The 15,523-nt window shown below is 38.2% G+C and overlaps 1 protein-coding gene across 4 annotated transcripts in view; it reads left to right on the top strand.

The window, feature by feature from the left end:
* Positions 1–15,523, top strand: part of ZNF148 (zinc finger protein 148) — a 41,506-nt gene that overhangs the window by 12,491 nt on the left and 13,492 nt on the right. For 2 of the 4 annotated variants that reach the window (XM_017820934.1, XM_017820933.1), the window contains exons 2-5: positions 9,444–9,789; positions 11,002–11,127; positions 14,177–14,300; positions 14,973–15,056. In XM_017820934.1, coding sequence (XP_017676423.1) covers positions 9,460–9,789; positions 11,002–11,127; positions 14,177–14,300; positions 14,973–15,056 — 664 coding nt within the window. In that variant the 5' untranslated portion in view covers positions 9,444–9,459. The remainder of the gene's footprint in view (positions 1–9,443; positions 9,790–11,001; positions 11,128–14,176; positions 14,301–14,972; positions 15,057–15,523) is intronic. The other 2 variants (XM_017820936.1, XM_017820935.1) reach the window with 2 other exon arrangements.

The following is a 15,523-nucleotide window of genomic DNA, read 5'->3' as shown; positions in this document are numbered from 1 at the left end:
GGGAGCAGAGCAGAGGAGCGGAATCCCCTCCCTGGACCTGCTGCCCACGGTGCTCTGGATCCAGCCCATGTCACAACTGGCTTTCTGGGCTGTGAGCACACGTTGCTGGGTCACGTTGAGCTTCTCATCAACCAACACCCTCAAGTCCTTCTGCATAGGGCTGCTTTCAATCCATTCTGTTCCCAGGCTGTATTTGTGCTTGGGATTGCCCCAATTCACTTGCAGGATCTTACACTTGTCCTTGTTGAACTTCACAAGATTCTCACAGGCCCATCTCTCCAGCCTGTCAGGGTCCCCCTGGATAGCATCCCTTCCCTCCAGGGTGTCAACCACACCACACAGCTCAGTGTTGTCGATCCCACTGTCCGTGTCACCAGCAAAGATGTTAAACAGCACTGGTCCCACTGCCAGCCCCTGGGGAACCCCAGTCGTCACTGCTGTCCACTTGGACATTGAGCCACTGACCACAACTCTCTGAGTGCAACCATCGAGACAATTCTTTATCCTCCAAGGATGAGGAATGTATGCACACATACATACAGACCTTTGCCATTTGAGCCAGTAGGGTAACAGAGCAACAGTGGGTTGTCATCTTCTGTAAAGTAGCACTTTCATAGTGCTAGTGATGAGTAGAGATGCTTCCCAGATACTTGCACATAGTAGACGAGTGGTGAGACCCAAGGAATTTAAAGGCTTGTAAAAATAAAAAAATCACATTTTTAAAAGAGGAATGTATTTTTCTTCTCTGTTTATTTTTAAGGTGAAAATATGTGAGATGGGCTGAGAGAGTTAGGCTGTGAATGCTGAACAGAGAAGGGTCCACTCCTGCACCGTGTTCTGACACACTGTCATTGTGGTAAATCCAGCCAGTGAGTTAACCTCAGAAAATTAATAACTGGGAAAAAAAAACCTGCCAGGCTGTTGGAGTGTAAACAAGTGTGTCTTCATATGAAATCGGAGTAGGCACAAAAGATAGGCTGAACTCTCAGAGTTAGGAGCAGGAATCAGGATTGCCCCTTTCAATGACCATTAGCTGTTAGATGGGCTCAGCTTTGTGTTAGAACTGCACTGCTATCTAAATCAAATAGTAAAAACATTTGATACATTATCTGAACTACTTTCATGACGTTTCAGCCTGAGGCATGTGATACGTGGAATTTCACAAAATTTTCACCAGTTGGACTGAAGTTATGTCTAGTGCCTGTTTTCCTGAATATAAATGCCATTGGAAGTCCCCAGAGTGAGCAATTTTGAGTGCCCAAGTTTCAAGGTGCAAGGGCAGAAATTCTGCATTGTTCTTTTGAGGTTAACTATACAGTGCTGGAAATTCCCAGATAAACTCTCAAAAATAACTATTTTCTAGTAGGTTATAATTTAATGCCACAAAACCAGTGGCTTTTTTTCCCCCGATAAACCCATAACATTGCCTATGATTTTTTGACTATTTAAAGTACGTTTGCTACATTGATGACATCCCTGTGGATTTTGACATGTAACCGTGGCTTTGTTAATAGAGTGTCAGAAGCTTTTCAATGGGTACGTTTGATAATAGATTGTGGTTATGCTGGTGATGATCAAATAGGGATTTCAGGATAGGAAAGGTGGCAAAGATTTTCACGCATGGATAATTTTATGCACGATAAGTAGATTTTCCATGAGTAATCCTGTTGATTGTAATAGGACTATTCACAGCTCAGTATGAGTGTAAATCTTGGTGGGATCAGGCCCTGTACTGGCATGTGTTCAGCAACATGGAGCACTTAGAAATAACTGTGCAACAAGTCATAAGGGTGTTTGTATCATATGTTGCCTTTCAGAATGTGTTGATTTTATGATCTGTGAACCTTTTCAGGCTGATTTATGTTTGATTACTTTCATTTTGCAAGTCAACACATTCTGATTCATTCTTAGAAACACTTGTGTGTTAATTTCAAAGTCATTCTTTTAGCTGTGTCTTATTTTTCTGAGTAGGGAGAAGAGATAATTTTATTTACTGTTCTTTATTTAGAACCATTAAGTAGGGTATTATTTTTTACTTTCTAGGCTTCTGCAGTATGTTAAAAATTGAACCTTTGATATTGTGAAAGCTAGCTGTGTTTCCTTTTATATTGGACTATATCCATATTTTAATAGTGCACATAAATATATTTTGTGATGTGATGAGACTATTCAACATGTTTCATGGCTTGATAGGGATTTAAAGTGGATGTTAGAAATCTGTTAAGCTCTGATTTTTTTCTTTCTTTTGGAGGGGTTTATGTTGATGGCAATTTTATTCATGGAAATGCTTAAACATTAGTAGTTTTAAATATGCTATTAAGCCATGTTCCTATCTCTTTCTTCATTAGCATTAGGAGTTAGGAATTGCAGAGTTATTGGTGACTTCTACGCTTCCTGTTAGGAAGAAAGCATTTGAGAATGTAGATGGACATTTTTTCCCCTGATCTGAATTTGGCATAGCCATTGGGTATGTCTGTCTGCAAGGTGTTCATTTGTGTGTGTAGGTTGCATTTGTGGAGCAGTTTCACAACACCCTTTAATCTGATCTGACCGCTGACCGCTGCTGAAAGAATCAGTCCTGTTCCCTCCTCCCTGATTCTTCACCGTGGATCTCCTGTAAGCCTGGCCTGCTCGGTCCCACTGATCCAGACAAAACCTCATGGCTTTTCTGTGGGTATATTTTTGTCCAGCTCCCTTCTCAGTTGCACAGTGCTATGCTCAGCCCAGAGAAGGCAGCAAGGAGGTGTAACGGGGAAGAGGTGCAGTGCACAACCCTTTGAGCAGGTAGCCCACGTCTCAGATTGTTTCTTGCGGCTGTATCATTGAGAGTTGGGGAAATAGAAAACACACCAAATGTCCCACTGGAATGGCCTATCTGTTGTAGTTGATTTTATAGAAGTTTGGCTGTTCAGAAAGGTTTTACTAGTCATGCCAGTAAACTACTCTGATTATACAGTGATTGGCTTTTTTAAAAATTCAGAATAAACCTTTCCAAAGTGAATTTCACTAAATGGGGAAGGAAGAAAATTAAATTCTGTGATAGAATAAGAATGTTCATTTAGGGAGTTGTATAGATTGTATATACATTATATTCATTTAAGTTTACAGTTTAGCACAAATCATTGTAGCATGACCATAGAGTTGAGCCCTAAGAAGCTGAGGGTTTCCCCAGATTGTGTTTTTAAAAGCTTATTCTGTGTGCATTTTGTACTAGTAACCTTTATACATTTTGTGGTTTGGGCTCTGCATGCACTCATTTTTCCAAAGGCTGTTGTGGAAGCAAGGATGTGGTAGGAATGTGCTCAGGTACGTGTTCTGTAGCTTCAGGTATTTGTTCGTTAGGAAGTTTGCCTTGCCTTATCTTAAATGAAAGCAGACTTCCCAAAATGTGGAACTGAAATAATGTCAGCAGGCTGCTTCCAGTGTAAGGTTACCCTGAAACCATATAATACCTCGGACTGAGCTCAGTGTCAGCTTTTGTGAGGGAATCTTGGAGGTAGATGTTTTTGTCAGAACAGTATTGAGTTGCTAAAGGCAAGTTAGAACTGCTGTTGTACATCCTGGCTGTTGTGTTTGGGTTGTTGTATCTTCGAAAATATGGTCAGATGGAGTTTATTGCTGTACATGGAAGTCTCATTTCTCTCTCAAGTCTTTACTATAATCCTTCAGAAGGAGCTAAGGTTTAAGCCATAAGAATAATTAAATTTCAACAACTTTCTTTCCCTGTTTCCCTCAACCTTCTTTCATTCCTTTTTGCCTTGGAAAAGTAGGGAGAAGATAATACACAAAAGAAGGTGGAGTGGGATACAGATATAGAAAGTAAAAAATCCTGCTTTTTAACACTTAAAAAGAGAAGTATAAGTCTTGAAACAACAAAGACTTTTCCAGGACATTATTTACAAATAGAAAAACTCCATCTTTTAAAAAACAAAACAAAACCATTAAATTAGTTCTGTTCTACAAATAGATATTAAACTGCAGATGATTTTTATCTTTTGTCCCTGTTGTTAATCCTGAAAACATTTTTTTTCTCACCTCTCATAAATAGTCTTTTGAATCCTAACTACAGAATTAATGTGTTTCTGCACATAGGAATTTTATTTTTAAAGTGAACACAATTTGTATCTCTGGGTACTTGCTCATTCCATCAAATAATGCTTTACTGCCTGCTTAAGAAGAGAAGGGAGAAGACAGAATAAACCCCTACCCACCATCAGTCAAAGTGGAGAAAAAGAGCTGCACCATGTGTTGAACTTCACTGGCAAACAAGTTTTGCTGCTTTCCTTGAGGGTCTCTGTTCAGCTTTACTTCGTAGCAGCCACCATCCCAGCAGACTTTTTGAATCAATTAATGTTTTCTCTTGACGGTGTTTTAATTTTTGATTCTGAATTGAAATGTTGTCATGCTTTTCATTTAGTATGTTTTTGTTTAAATGGTTGTTTCTTTAATTAGGAATACTGTCTTTAGTGCTCAGTTCTCCAACTTACTGCACCAGTATTTGGAAAAACTGATGTCAGGGTTACTGAAATGAATAGTTCTGAAGTACAGCCATAGGGTTTGGCGAAGCAGCGGTTTCTGAAACGAAGCGATGTGGTTCGCTGGATGGGGATGTTCTGCAAGCAGCTGTGAAGCACCCTTTGAAAAGAGAAGGTGCTGAGATGGTCCCATGAGACCTTTTCTGTGCAGTCCTTCCCCTTCCCCTCTCTCCCCCTCCAAAACTTTTCTGTACCCAGGAAGCTCTGCCTGTAGACACCTCTTGTGAGATGCTTTTCCTTGGAGACCCTCTCCAAGCAGAATGGATACTTTAGAGGTTTTATTGACAGCTCTTTTTCTGTCAATTTATAGAGAAACTATATGCACTCAAACAAAAATTGTGAGATTACTTGGTGAGGCTTAATAGAAGTTCTGAAATTCCATGAAAAACACAACGTCTTATGCCAAGAAATGTGCATATGTGTGTATGTGGTTTGTATTTTTGTGGCTTCCCTAGAGATAATCTCAAAGTAACTTGATCTTTATTTTACAGATGCATCTTGCACTTAAAATATGTATTTAATATTTGCAGGCTTGCTAAAGTGTGCTTGTTTGAATGCTTTTAACTTACATCCTTTATCACACAGTCATTCTTCCAGGCACACTTCGCCTCATCTTCAATTTAAATGATAGGATTCCTTTTATGTGAGCCAAAAAGGTGTCAGTTGACAAATTACACATGTTTTACTGAATTAATTGCAATTGGGATGCTTCTTGTTTGGATTAATAGCCTATTTTTGTTTGTGGTTCTTTGTTTTAAAACATTACCTGCAGCGGTCATGTAGCTTACATTGTGTTTAGTCATTTAGAATATATAGCCTAACCCTATGAGTTCTCATTATTTTTCTATGAAAACCCAGATGTTTGAAAGCCTGATTTAATAAGCAGTGCACTCACTGCACCACTTCTGATATGACTCAAGATCATGACTGGAAAACAACTTGAGCGCTTTTAGTTGCATGACTCTGCTGAACCTACTAGTCAGGGTGAGAAAGAAACTGTTTCTATATCCTTTGCAACTGAGAGAACCAGCAAGACCAATAAACACCAGCACGCAGCTGGCCTGTCCTCTGGGCAACTGCTGTATCCCACCAGCTGTCCTTGGGTTCAGCGTGTCACAAATCTTCCTGCCTCTGTTGGTGAGAGCAGCAGGCTCTTCTGCACTGTTAAACACTCAGCTTCTCTGTCTGCCTACCTTCCTGCCAGGAAGTAGCTTTACATCCAGGATTTCCGGAATTCATACCTAATTTCAGGGTGATGTGGCAGTATCCTCCATGTGGAACAACCTTCTGTGCTGTTTTTGTCAATGGCCTGAGCAGACAGATTAGGGCCACCATGTTCTCACACTTGATACTGTTTGTTCTCCCTTGAATGTGTTTCAGCATCTTGAGTTCTTGTATTTTAGTACCTGTCCACGTCATTGCTTTGGAGAATCTGCAGTGAGCTTATGCTGTGGTATTTCTGTAGTGTGGAACAAAAGCATAGTGAATGACAGTCTGTGTGAGATGTACCCTGACTATGGATTAACTTGGGATGAAGGCTGAAATGAGCAGATGTATCAGTTTATTTTCCTTGGAGTCTATCTTTCAAGCTAGATATTTAGAATGCTCTACCAAAAAAACCAGTCTTGACTTTAGGTTTTTGCACCATCTTTTATCAAATGATGGTTCCATGCGAGGCAGATTCTTAAAACTTCAGTTCTGTCTCACATTTCTTACTTGGCACAGGATGCTCCACACCAATAAGACAAATTCATCCTCATTTTCTTCTTTTAGGATGTTGTTGCAAGATCTCTCTGGGAGATCTGCATTGGTGGGAAAAATACAGCCTTAGCGCTCTGCCAGGTTTTGTTTGTTTGTTTGTGTTATTGCTGAGAAACTATCAGTATGGTTTCCCAGTTACCTCCAAAAAATACTTCATGGATTATATAATGTCTGCAGGTGGCTGTGTGGCATACCAGACCTGCATTTTCCCTGGAAGACATCCGAAATCTCATTCTCTTACTCTAAACTGGATTGATTTGAAAGTAAACTCATAACACAGCACCACCTGAGCTCACTCAGGGCATTCTTTATGCATTCTTGTTGTCCTTATTTGAAAACAGATACTGTGAAAATCAAGAGCATGATTTCAAACTTCCTTATGTTAGAATTGCAGGATAACAAAAAAGGACCAATTGCAAACATAAATGTTCTGAACAGTATTTTTCCATGTTCTTCTCCCGTCAGAGGTGATTTTGGTCCCTAAAATGGGCTTTTTATTTAGGAAGGAAGAATATTAAAAATATTGATGACATTTTCATATATAAAGAGATTTAGCTTGGTGACTCTGTCCTCCTGACTTCCAGCAGAGCAAGGCTTACTAAAAATAATAAAGTATTTAACTGAAAAGCTTCTTTCTTTGGCGAGCGTCTTAACTATTGAAACTTGTAGAAGTCAGACCATCCTGTCTGTCAACCTTTCTTTGTATTATTCAGAAGTTCAGAACCTTTCACGATAAAGAATAGAGACAAATGTTCTTTCACTTTTGAGTTGTAAGAAGTGAGTTGCTATCAGAAGGTGTTAATGGGCTTTTTACTTTGTTGGGGTGTGTGGTGAATTGGTTTTTTTCTTTGTTCTTTTAAGAAATTGAGCTAGTTTTACTTTCAGAAGGTTAAGAATCAGTAGCAATATTTGAAATACAAAAATATTTGAAATGAGATTGAGATTTTTCAGATGTTTCTGCTAGTGGCTTCCATTCCTACCATGTTCTCTAGGATTTCACCTAAAGAAAACCATGATCTATTTTATAAACTCAGTGTAGTTTAGTATCAAGTCTTCACGAATGTGTGAGATACATTGAGAATTTTCAAAATATTTTCCTGGTGAAGGAAATTATTTAGAAGGGGATCAAATAGATCAAACTGAAAATGGAAATTTAGAGATTTGATGTACATTTGCTTGATCGAGTCTTTTTTGCATGTTGGCAAGGGGCTGTAGTGGTGCAGTTCTGCAGGGTGATGACCCCGATGGTTTTAGGCAGAGAGATCTGATTTTTTTGGTTATGAGTTGTCATTGTGAGCTGCAGGGAAAGCAGCACAGCCTCTGACTTAAGACTTGAATGGAGATGGAGCCTTTCTCTGTGGTGCACTCCAAGGTGGATGGAATTTAAAGCAATATACCAACACCACATCTGTATCATAATTCTGAATGCATCAAAATCAAAGATGCTGACACTGTCGTAATACTCCCCAAGGTCCCTGTCTGGTGCTTTATCTGGGCCTGCTGTGTGTTGTCCAGCTCCACTGTGCTTCTGCTCCCACTCCTGTGTCTGCTGTAGCATTTGTATGTGTAGCCTTTGCCCTCCAGCTGTGGGGAGACAGAGGAGTGGAGGAAGGATGTTTTCTCTGTCTGTCTGTTGGCATGTCTGTCTGAAGGAGCAGGCCAGGGCAATGTGGAATGGTAGGAGTTATGGGCCTGGGGAGTAGGCTGAAGGAGCCTGACTGCTGTGGCTGGACATCCAATAAGCCAAGGAGAAGAGTAGTAGAACTATCTTGCATATATAATAACTAGTAGAATGAGAAGATGCTGCCACTTCCAGCTTCACAAAAGCCTGCCATTCTATGTTAAAAACCAATTAATAATGTCATGACACTTGTTGGAATATTATGATTTTATATCTGTCTGTGTAACATAAGTCAATTTAATGGTATTGCTTTTCATGATTGGAATTTATATTTCCTGATTAATGCTCCAGCTTAGTGGAGGTAAAAGAGAATGCGTTTTTTACTAACAGTTCTGACCTCTCTATAGTCTTTATGTGATATATACCTTTAGCCAGAAAATTGCATTTTCATAGAATCACAGAATGGTTTGGGCTGGAAGGGACTTTTAAAGACCACCTAGTCCAACCCCCTGCAATGAGCAGGGACATCTTCAACTAGATCGGGTTGCTCAGCCCCATCCAACCTGGCCTTGAATGTTTCCCTGGATGGGGCATCCATCACCTCTCTGGGCAACCCCTGCCAGTGTTTCAGCACCCTCACTGTAAAAATATTCTTCTTATATCTAGTCTAAATTGACCATCTCTTAATTTAAAACCATTACGTATTGTCTTATTGAAACAGGCCCTGCTAAAAGATTTATCCCCATCTTATAAGCCCCCTTTTAAGTACTGAAAGGCTGCAATAAGGTCTCTCCAGAGCCTTCTATTCTCCAGGCTGAACAACCCCAACTCTCTGAGCCTGTCAGCATAGCAGAGGTGCTCAGCCCTCTAAGCATTTTTGTAGTCTACTCTGGGCTCCCTCCAGCAGTTTCACATCCTTCTTCTCTGTGTCCCCAGAGCTGGATGCAGCACTCCAGGTGGGGTCTTGAGAGTGGAGTATCCCCTCCCTCAACCTGCTGGCCACTCTGCTTTTGATGCAGCCCAGTTTTCTCTCACTTGTGGATATTAAGATGTTCCAGCAGCTACAATATGCCCTGGGGTAGCAGCAGTGAAAGGGCACAAAAGGGACAAGGAAATAGGGAGAACAGGACCAAAATGAAAGAGGCATTTGTACAAGACAGTCAAAATGGAAAAAGGGAACAGAGTAAAAAGGGCACACAGGAAAAAAAATAGAAGTTTTCTAAGGGATAAGAAGGAGGATTTAGCTATCATTTAATTACCAGAACTTTGCCAGTAGTCAGAGGGTACTTTGGTTTGAAACCTTTTATTTGAAAGCGTTCAATTGGGTACACATGGATGTGTGTGAAAGGAGAATCTTTCTATGTTACACCAAACTATCCAATGTTTGGCTCTTATTCAGTATCAATTTTAGGAGTGCATGTGTTTATGTTGAGTACTGACTTGAGCTCTTATAAAATGTTTTTAAGTAAAAAATTTTAAGCAAGTGCACCAATTGTAGATGTTTACTATTAAAACTTTCTTTGTAGGTAATTGCACTTAAGAATGAACATTGAAGACAAGCTGGGAGGATTATTTCTTAAATGTGGTGGCATAGACCAAATGCAGTCATCCAGGGCTATGGTAGGGATGGGTGCAGTATCTGACCAGTCTGGAGTATCGAGAGAACGGCAAGAGGCAGTGCTTCAAGATCGGACTATGCCGCACCAAGAAATTCTTGCAACAGATGAAGTGTTACAGGAAAGTGAACTTCGACAGCAAGAGATGATTTCACATGATGAACTCATGGTCCATGAGGAGACGGTAAAAAATGATGATGAAATGGATGCGCAAGATAGACTTCCTCAAGGGCTGCAGTATGCTGTTAATGTCCCTGTAAGCAATTTCTTTGTGAAATATTGGAGAAATTACTAGGAAGCTTGATCTGGTAGTCTAATCCTACTCTGGCAAGAATCTATTAATTGCTTGTTTGGATTATGATTATCAAAATATTTATGAACGGGTGCTATTTCTGAAAATGTCATTTGCCTCTGGCTGTGGATAAATTTTGCCAATTAAGTATAATCTTTAAGTATCTGTTTTATAAATATTTTATAAGCAGGCTGCTACCATAGAACTAATGCATTAAAATGTGCTCCTTTAAGTATATTCAATGTTCAAGGGTAACTACAAACCAGAATAAATAGTGTTATTAAAAGGTGCTTTTTATGCTGTTTATAGTACTATTTAGTTGCTTTTGCTATAGGAAGCATCTTGTGTGTTTTTAAGGTATGTGGACGCTTAGCAATTGCATTCACACTGCAGGTTGGACTGTGACACTTCATACATGACCATAAATATGCCCCTCCACGATATCTCATAGAAGGCATACCTTGGCTTTCCCAGAGAGCATGTAGATGACTTCCTTTCGAAAACAGAGCATCTGCCTGTAATGCAGCACATCATCACTGTTACCCTTCAAACATAAAGGACAATTACCAGGACTATAAACATAGATAGCCTTACACACGAAGAATAACCTTCAGAAAGGTAGCACTGTTAAAACACTTCTCTGTTAGCTGCAGATCAGGTGGTTCAGGTGTTAGAAAAATGTAAGAGTATCATGGTCTTTTTTAAGGTTCACATTAAATGAAGATTTTTTTTTTTCCCCAAAACTTCATTTGAACTGGTCTTTTTTTTTTTTCTTAAAAAATACTTCTGTCTTAAATATATAATAAACTATTCCGTTAAATCTTGCATTGACAACAGCGTGGACTAAAGTAAAATAGGTATGAAAAACTGAATGGTTTTACAGATGGAAGTGATTTTAACATAAGAACTGATCTCAAAATCACCACAGGTCAGGAAAAAAGACCTTGGGAGATGAATGAAAGGATACATCAAAATGTCATTGAGGAAATTAACTGTGCCCTTTTTATTTAAGATACATATTATTCCTTTCACTTAAATTTCTGAAAGAATGAAGCCAGAAGATAATCCCCTTAGAAAAAGGTTTTCTGTTTCAGCAGTTTGTCATCTTCTAAAATTGAAAAATTGCTTTTCTGTAGTGAGAACCTTACCTGAAACTGGCACTTGGTATCTTAACAGATCAGTGTAAAGCAAGAAATTACCTTTACTGATGCATCTGAACAACAGAAACGAGACAAAAAACAAATACGAGAGCCAGTAGATTTGCAGAAAAAGAAGAAAAGAAAACAGCGTTCACCAGCAAAAGTAAGACATTGATTTGGCAAAACCAAGATTAAAAGGACCTGAAGATTTGGTTGACTATGACTAATTTCATTAGCATTTGAAGTAGTTAGGCTGGAAATTGTTTGTTTGCTCAGTAAAGATGCAGTTCTGAAGTTCAGCAGAGACCCAAAACAAAACTGATATAACAGTGTTTTTCTTTGAACTCTTTTTAGCAACATGAACTCTTGACATATTTTAACATCTGTCTCTCCAGGCAGTTCTCTCTCCAAATATTTTTTTTTTTTAAATTATGAGTCAGTAGCTTTGTAGACAACTTTTAAATCATTACTCTGTATCTATCTAATAATAGTTGTGCTTTTCTGTGAGCCTGATAATTTTATATGCTTCATGCATAGTAGTGAAAAGTTTTAAAAAGAAATCTAAAATGGTAGTTTTGAAAATTCTAAAAAGTTTACTAATATATATAAAATAATTTACTGGTAGGGAAAATTCCTGTGGTCATAATCATCTTCATATATGTATTTATTTATATCAAGAAATTCTTACCATAGCTGCTGGTTTGTTACTTCAAAATTTGTTTTGTAGATCCATTCATGAAGAGTATGTATCCCTGTATGTCTGAAAACAATTTTCTCCTATTGAGAAGCACTTCAGATAAAACCAGAATCATTTCACCTCATGAGGTAGCAGTGTTGTATCTTCTAGTAAGTCCCCAAATCAGTGTTAACCTTCAGACTTAAAATAGAACGTATCCAGGCTGCTCTGATAGACAGAAATCAGTTATATGTTATCACACGGCAGCATTAAGATAAGCCTACTCAGAAATCAACCCAAACTGTTTATACATTGAAGGAAAACTCACCGTAAGAGCAAGAAAATCTCCCAAACCTTTTTGTTGCCCTGGGAGCAGGACCTTCCAGTCCTCCCCAAAGCACTGTCAGATAAGGTTGCACTTGTAGTATTCTTGGAAAGTTGAGAAATTGCTTCAGATTGGGTGTGGAAGCAAGTTCCAAATCCTGTGCATTTTCTTCTCACTTCTCCCTTTGATAGAAAAAGGAGATCTAGGTTGAGTACATCCACAGATCACTTCCATGGAAACATGGCAAGGTAGGAGAGGCGTGTGTCCCTCTTTCTACAGACGTGAACTTGCATGCTTCCTTTTTATCTCCCAATCTGCCAGGTTTAGTCTTTTGAGATGACAAAAGATTGAACAATGATCAGGAGAATCGTTAAGCAGGTTGTTTTTCAGTCTCTTTTCCACTTTTTCAGACTTGTCAGAGTAGAAAGGCAGAAAAAAGCTGAAGGACCAACATAGGTGAGAGCCTACTGCAGTTTAAGTTTAGTATTTCCAGAGTAATGGGGTTGATTTTCCCTCCAACAGCAGCTGGAACTTTGACAAATGGAAGTCAGTTAACATCCTGAAGCATTTAAAATTCTATCTTATATTAATGTAGTAATCAGATAAATAAAAAGTCATTAGTTACTATGAATCCTGTCTCCTTTTCCCTCTTCCACGCACACACACACGTGCACACACATACGCACGCGCACACACACACACGCACAAGCTTTTTTTTGTTGCTTTTATTAGGGAAGCTGCATTGACTAAGTTAACTTTCTTCATTTAAGATGTGGTACAATGAATAGACGCAGTAGAAGAGCCCAGGTTTAGGATAACCGTGACATTAAATGTTATTTTCTGCACAATTATTTTAAAATTCCAACATAATATATGAAAAGCATTTCATAACATGTATTTAAATTTGTTTTAAAGACCCAGTCCGTTTCATCAGCTGTATGTGGTTACAGAACAGAGCTTTTACAACTGTCTCTATCTGTGACTGGAGCTGTAACATACCAGTCTTACAAACGTATGAATGTACTTGTCCTTCAGAGTGAATGCACAAGAATTTGTTAGCTCGAGACTTTCACTCTTGCTGAGTTTTGATGCAGCAGAATTTAAAATTAGGTAGATCCTACAGTATTTGCTACTATTGCAGAGCTACTGTTTCAGTTATTGACTCTCTCTTTCTCATCACTGTCATTATCATAAAACCTAAAATGTCGTAGCTAATCAAATTGCAGATGTGTTTCCCCATCAGACTTTCATTTTTTGTTAATAACAAGGGACTAAACGGTTTTATTTAAGGTTACTTAAGCTTTTCTTTATAGTTCTGTTTCCAGTTAAGCAAGACTTTTAGAAATGTAATTTGTTTACTGGTTTTCTTATTCTCTTGCCAGAGATAGTAGAGTCTGGGTTTTGGTTTGGGGCGGGTTTTTTTTCTTTTTCTTTCTGACAAATTAGAGAAAACCTGTGATTAGCTTTATTGACTAAGGTAGATATAGTGCAATTTTTTAAATATAAGTTTTTTTAACTTTTATGAAAATAGTGGCTTTGTTTGACAGCAAAGCAATTGAGTGTGGCAAGTTGAATTCGTCAAGGAAATGCTTTAATATGTATATTGAGTGAGCAATACTTTATTGAGTGAAAAACCTGAAAGGGGAGAATGATAATACTATTTCCTTGGTTGTTTGGCTTTGGAGTTTTGCTTTTTAAAATATAATTTTGCCTCTACTGGTATTATGTAGACGTAGATAATTTATATGACTATTCTTGTTAAGTTTTAATGCCTTTTAGCAAACATTTAGAGTTGTGATTTGAAAATAGAATATAACTTTTCACTTTTGCTTTAAAATATGCTTATCCATGGTTTAGTGCCCAGAGGTGATTTGGTTACTTTGCATCCTTTCCAACAGACGGACAAAGTAAACAGTACCGTATAAAGTGACTCAGCTGTGTCTAGGGAAGCTCTAAGCTGATTTTCCATGAGCTGCTTTTGCCTCTGTCCTGTTGAAATATCTCTTAATACACAACGAGACACAAGTTGGATTGGACTGCAATTGGAAATGTGTACTAGAAGCTTAACGCATAGCTTTGTAGAAATTAGCATTGTTTTACCTGAAATATTTAAATTCTCTGCATCGCAAAAATTAATGTGTTTTTTTTTTGTAGTTAATAAGACACCTTTAGAGGGTAGTGTGAGAACAAATTTTACTCTTTTTAAAATAGATCCTTACAATAAATGAGGATGGATCACTTGGTCTGAAAACCCACAAATCTCATGTTTGTGAGCATTGCAATGCTGCCTTTAGAACCAACTACCATTTACAGAGACATGTCTTCATTCATACAGGTACTGCTTGACTTCAAATTTGTCTTTTTCTACTATATAAAGAGTTGTTTACTTATGTTAAAAATGTTTTCAGCTCTATGCGAATTTCAGTTTTAAGAGTGTAGCTAACTTGGCATCTAAGCTTAGAGATTCCATGCACCAAAGTGTCAAAAGAATACCAGAAAAAGAAAAAAAAAATCAACATATGTTTAATAAACTGAAGACCTAACTGTTTACAAGGTTTCTTTTCTTTCTTTATCAGAAAGTTATGGGTTGACTTGTAGCCTAAGTGCCAAAATTGACCCCTTTGTAAAATGTGCTCCGGCTGCTTATTTGCCTGATGAGGTATCTCTCTGGTTCGGAGAAGTGAAAAAGGTACTTACCATTATAATAGCTTGCCAGTATCCTGAATGCAGACTTATGCCAGCATCGTGATTGATCTTGTTCATGAGGAAATTACAGCCATTCCAGATCACTCTTCCGTGCTAGACTTAATGTGACTCTTAGGATCATGGAAAGAACTCCGCAGTTCCTATACTTAGTAAGGCTAATGTTTTTTTTGTATTAGAGTATTTTTGGAATTCGCTCAGATGCTGGTTTTTTTAATAGACATTTTAATATTCCTCAAAAGTAGTTATCAGAAACAACAGTGTGTAGTTATTAACTTATGGATGTGGAATTATATTGTTCAAGGTGAAAAACCATTTCAGTGCAGTCAGTGCGACATGCGTTTCATACAGAAGTACCTGCTACAGAGGCATGAGAAGATTCATACTGGTGAGTATAGTGCCTTGAGTATCTTTACTGGCGTGCTTAAAAACTGTTTCCCCACTCAGGCAAGGTTTCTGGTAATAAATATGCAGCCCAAAACCCTGTTGTAATTTGTTTTTACTTAACACATGTTATAAAACTTTAAAAAAGAAATTAGTTTTGTGCTTTCAACTTGCTCCACTTTCCTTTTGGCTGTAAAGTGAGTATGAACTCTAGTAAGCAGATCTGTAAGTAGTTTTCTATAAATAGCCCCAGAGCAGCAAATCCTGAAGTTTGTGCATTCATAATAGTCAAGGTTTGTTAAGCAGTTCTATCTTTTGTTCTGTCAAGTTAATTCAGATAACGGGGACTTCCAAATTCCATTTCCATAGATTTATTTGTTTGTTTGTTTGTTTGTTTGTTTTGGAATTTGATGGAAAAGTGCCAGGACTAAAATGGCCAAAATGCCTAACCCCAAAGGTATTAGTATCAGC

This window comes from Lepidothrix coronata, unplaced genomic scaffold (assembly GCF_001604755.1).
Source record: "Lepidothrix coronata isolate B3197 unplaced genomic scaffold, Lepidothrix_coronata-1.0 Scaffold86, whole genome shotgun sequence".
NCBI classification, from domain to species: Eukaryota; Metazoa; Chordata; class Aves; order Passeriformes; family Pipridae; genus Lepidothrix; species Lepidothrix coronata.
The sequence above is the reverse complement of the archived record's forward strand: the minus strand, read 5'-3'. Positions and strand labels throughout refer to the sequence as shown.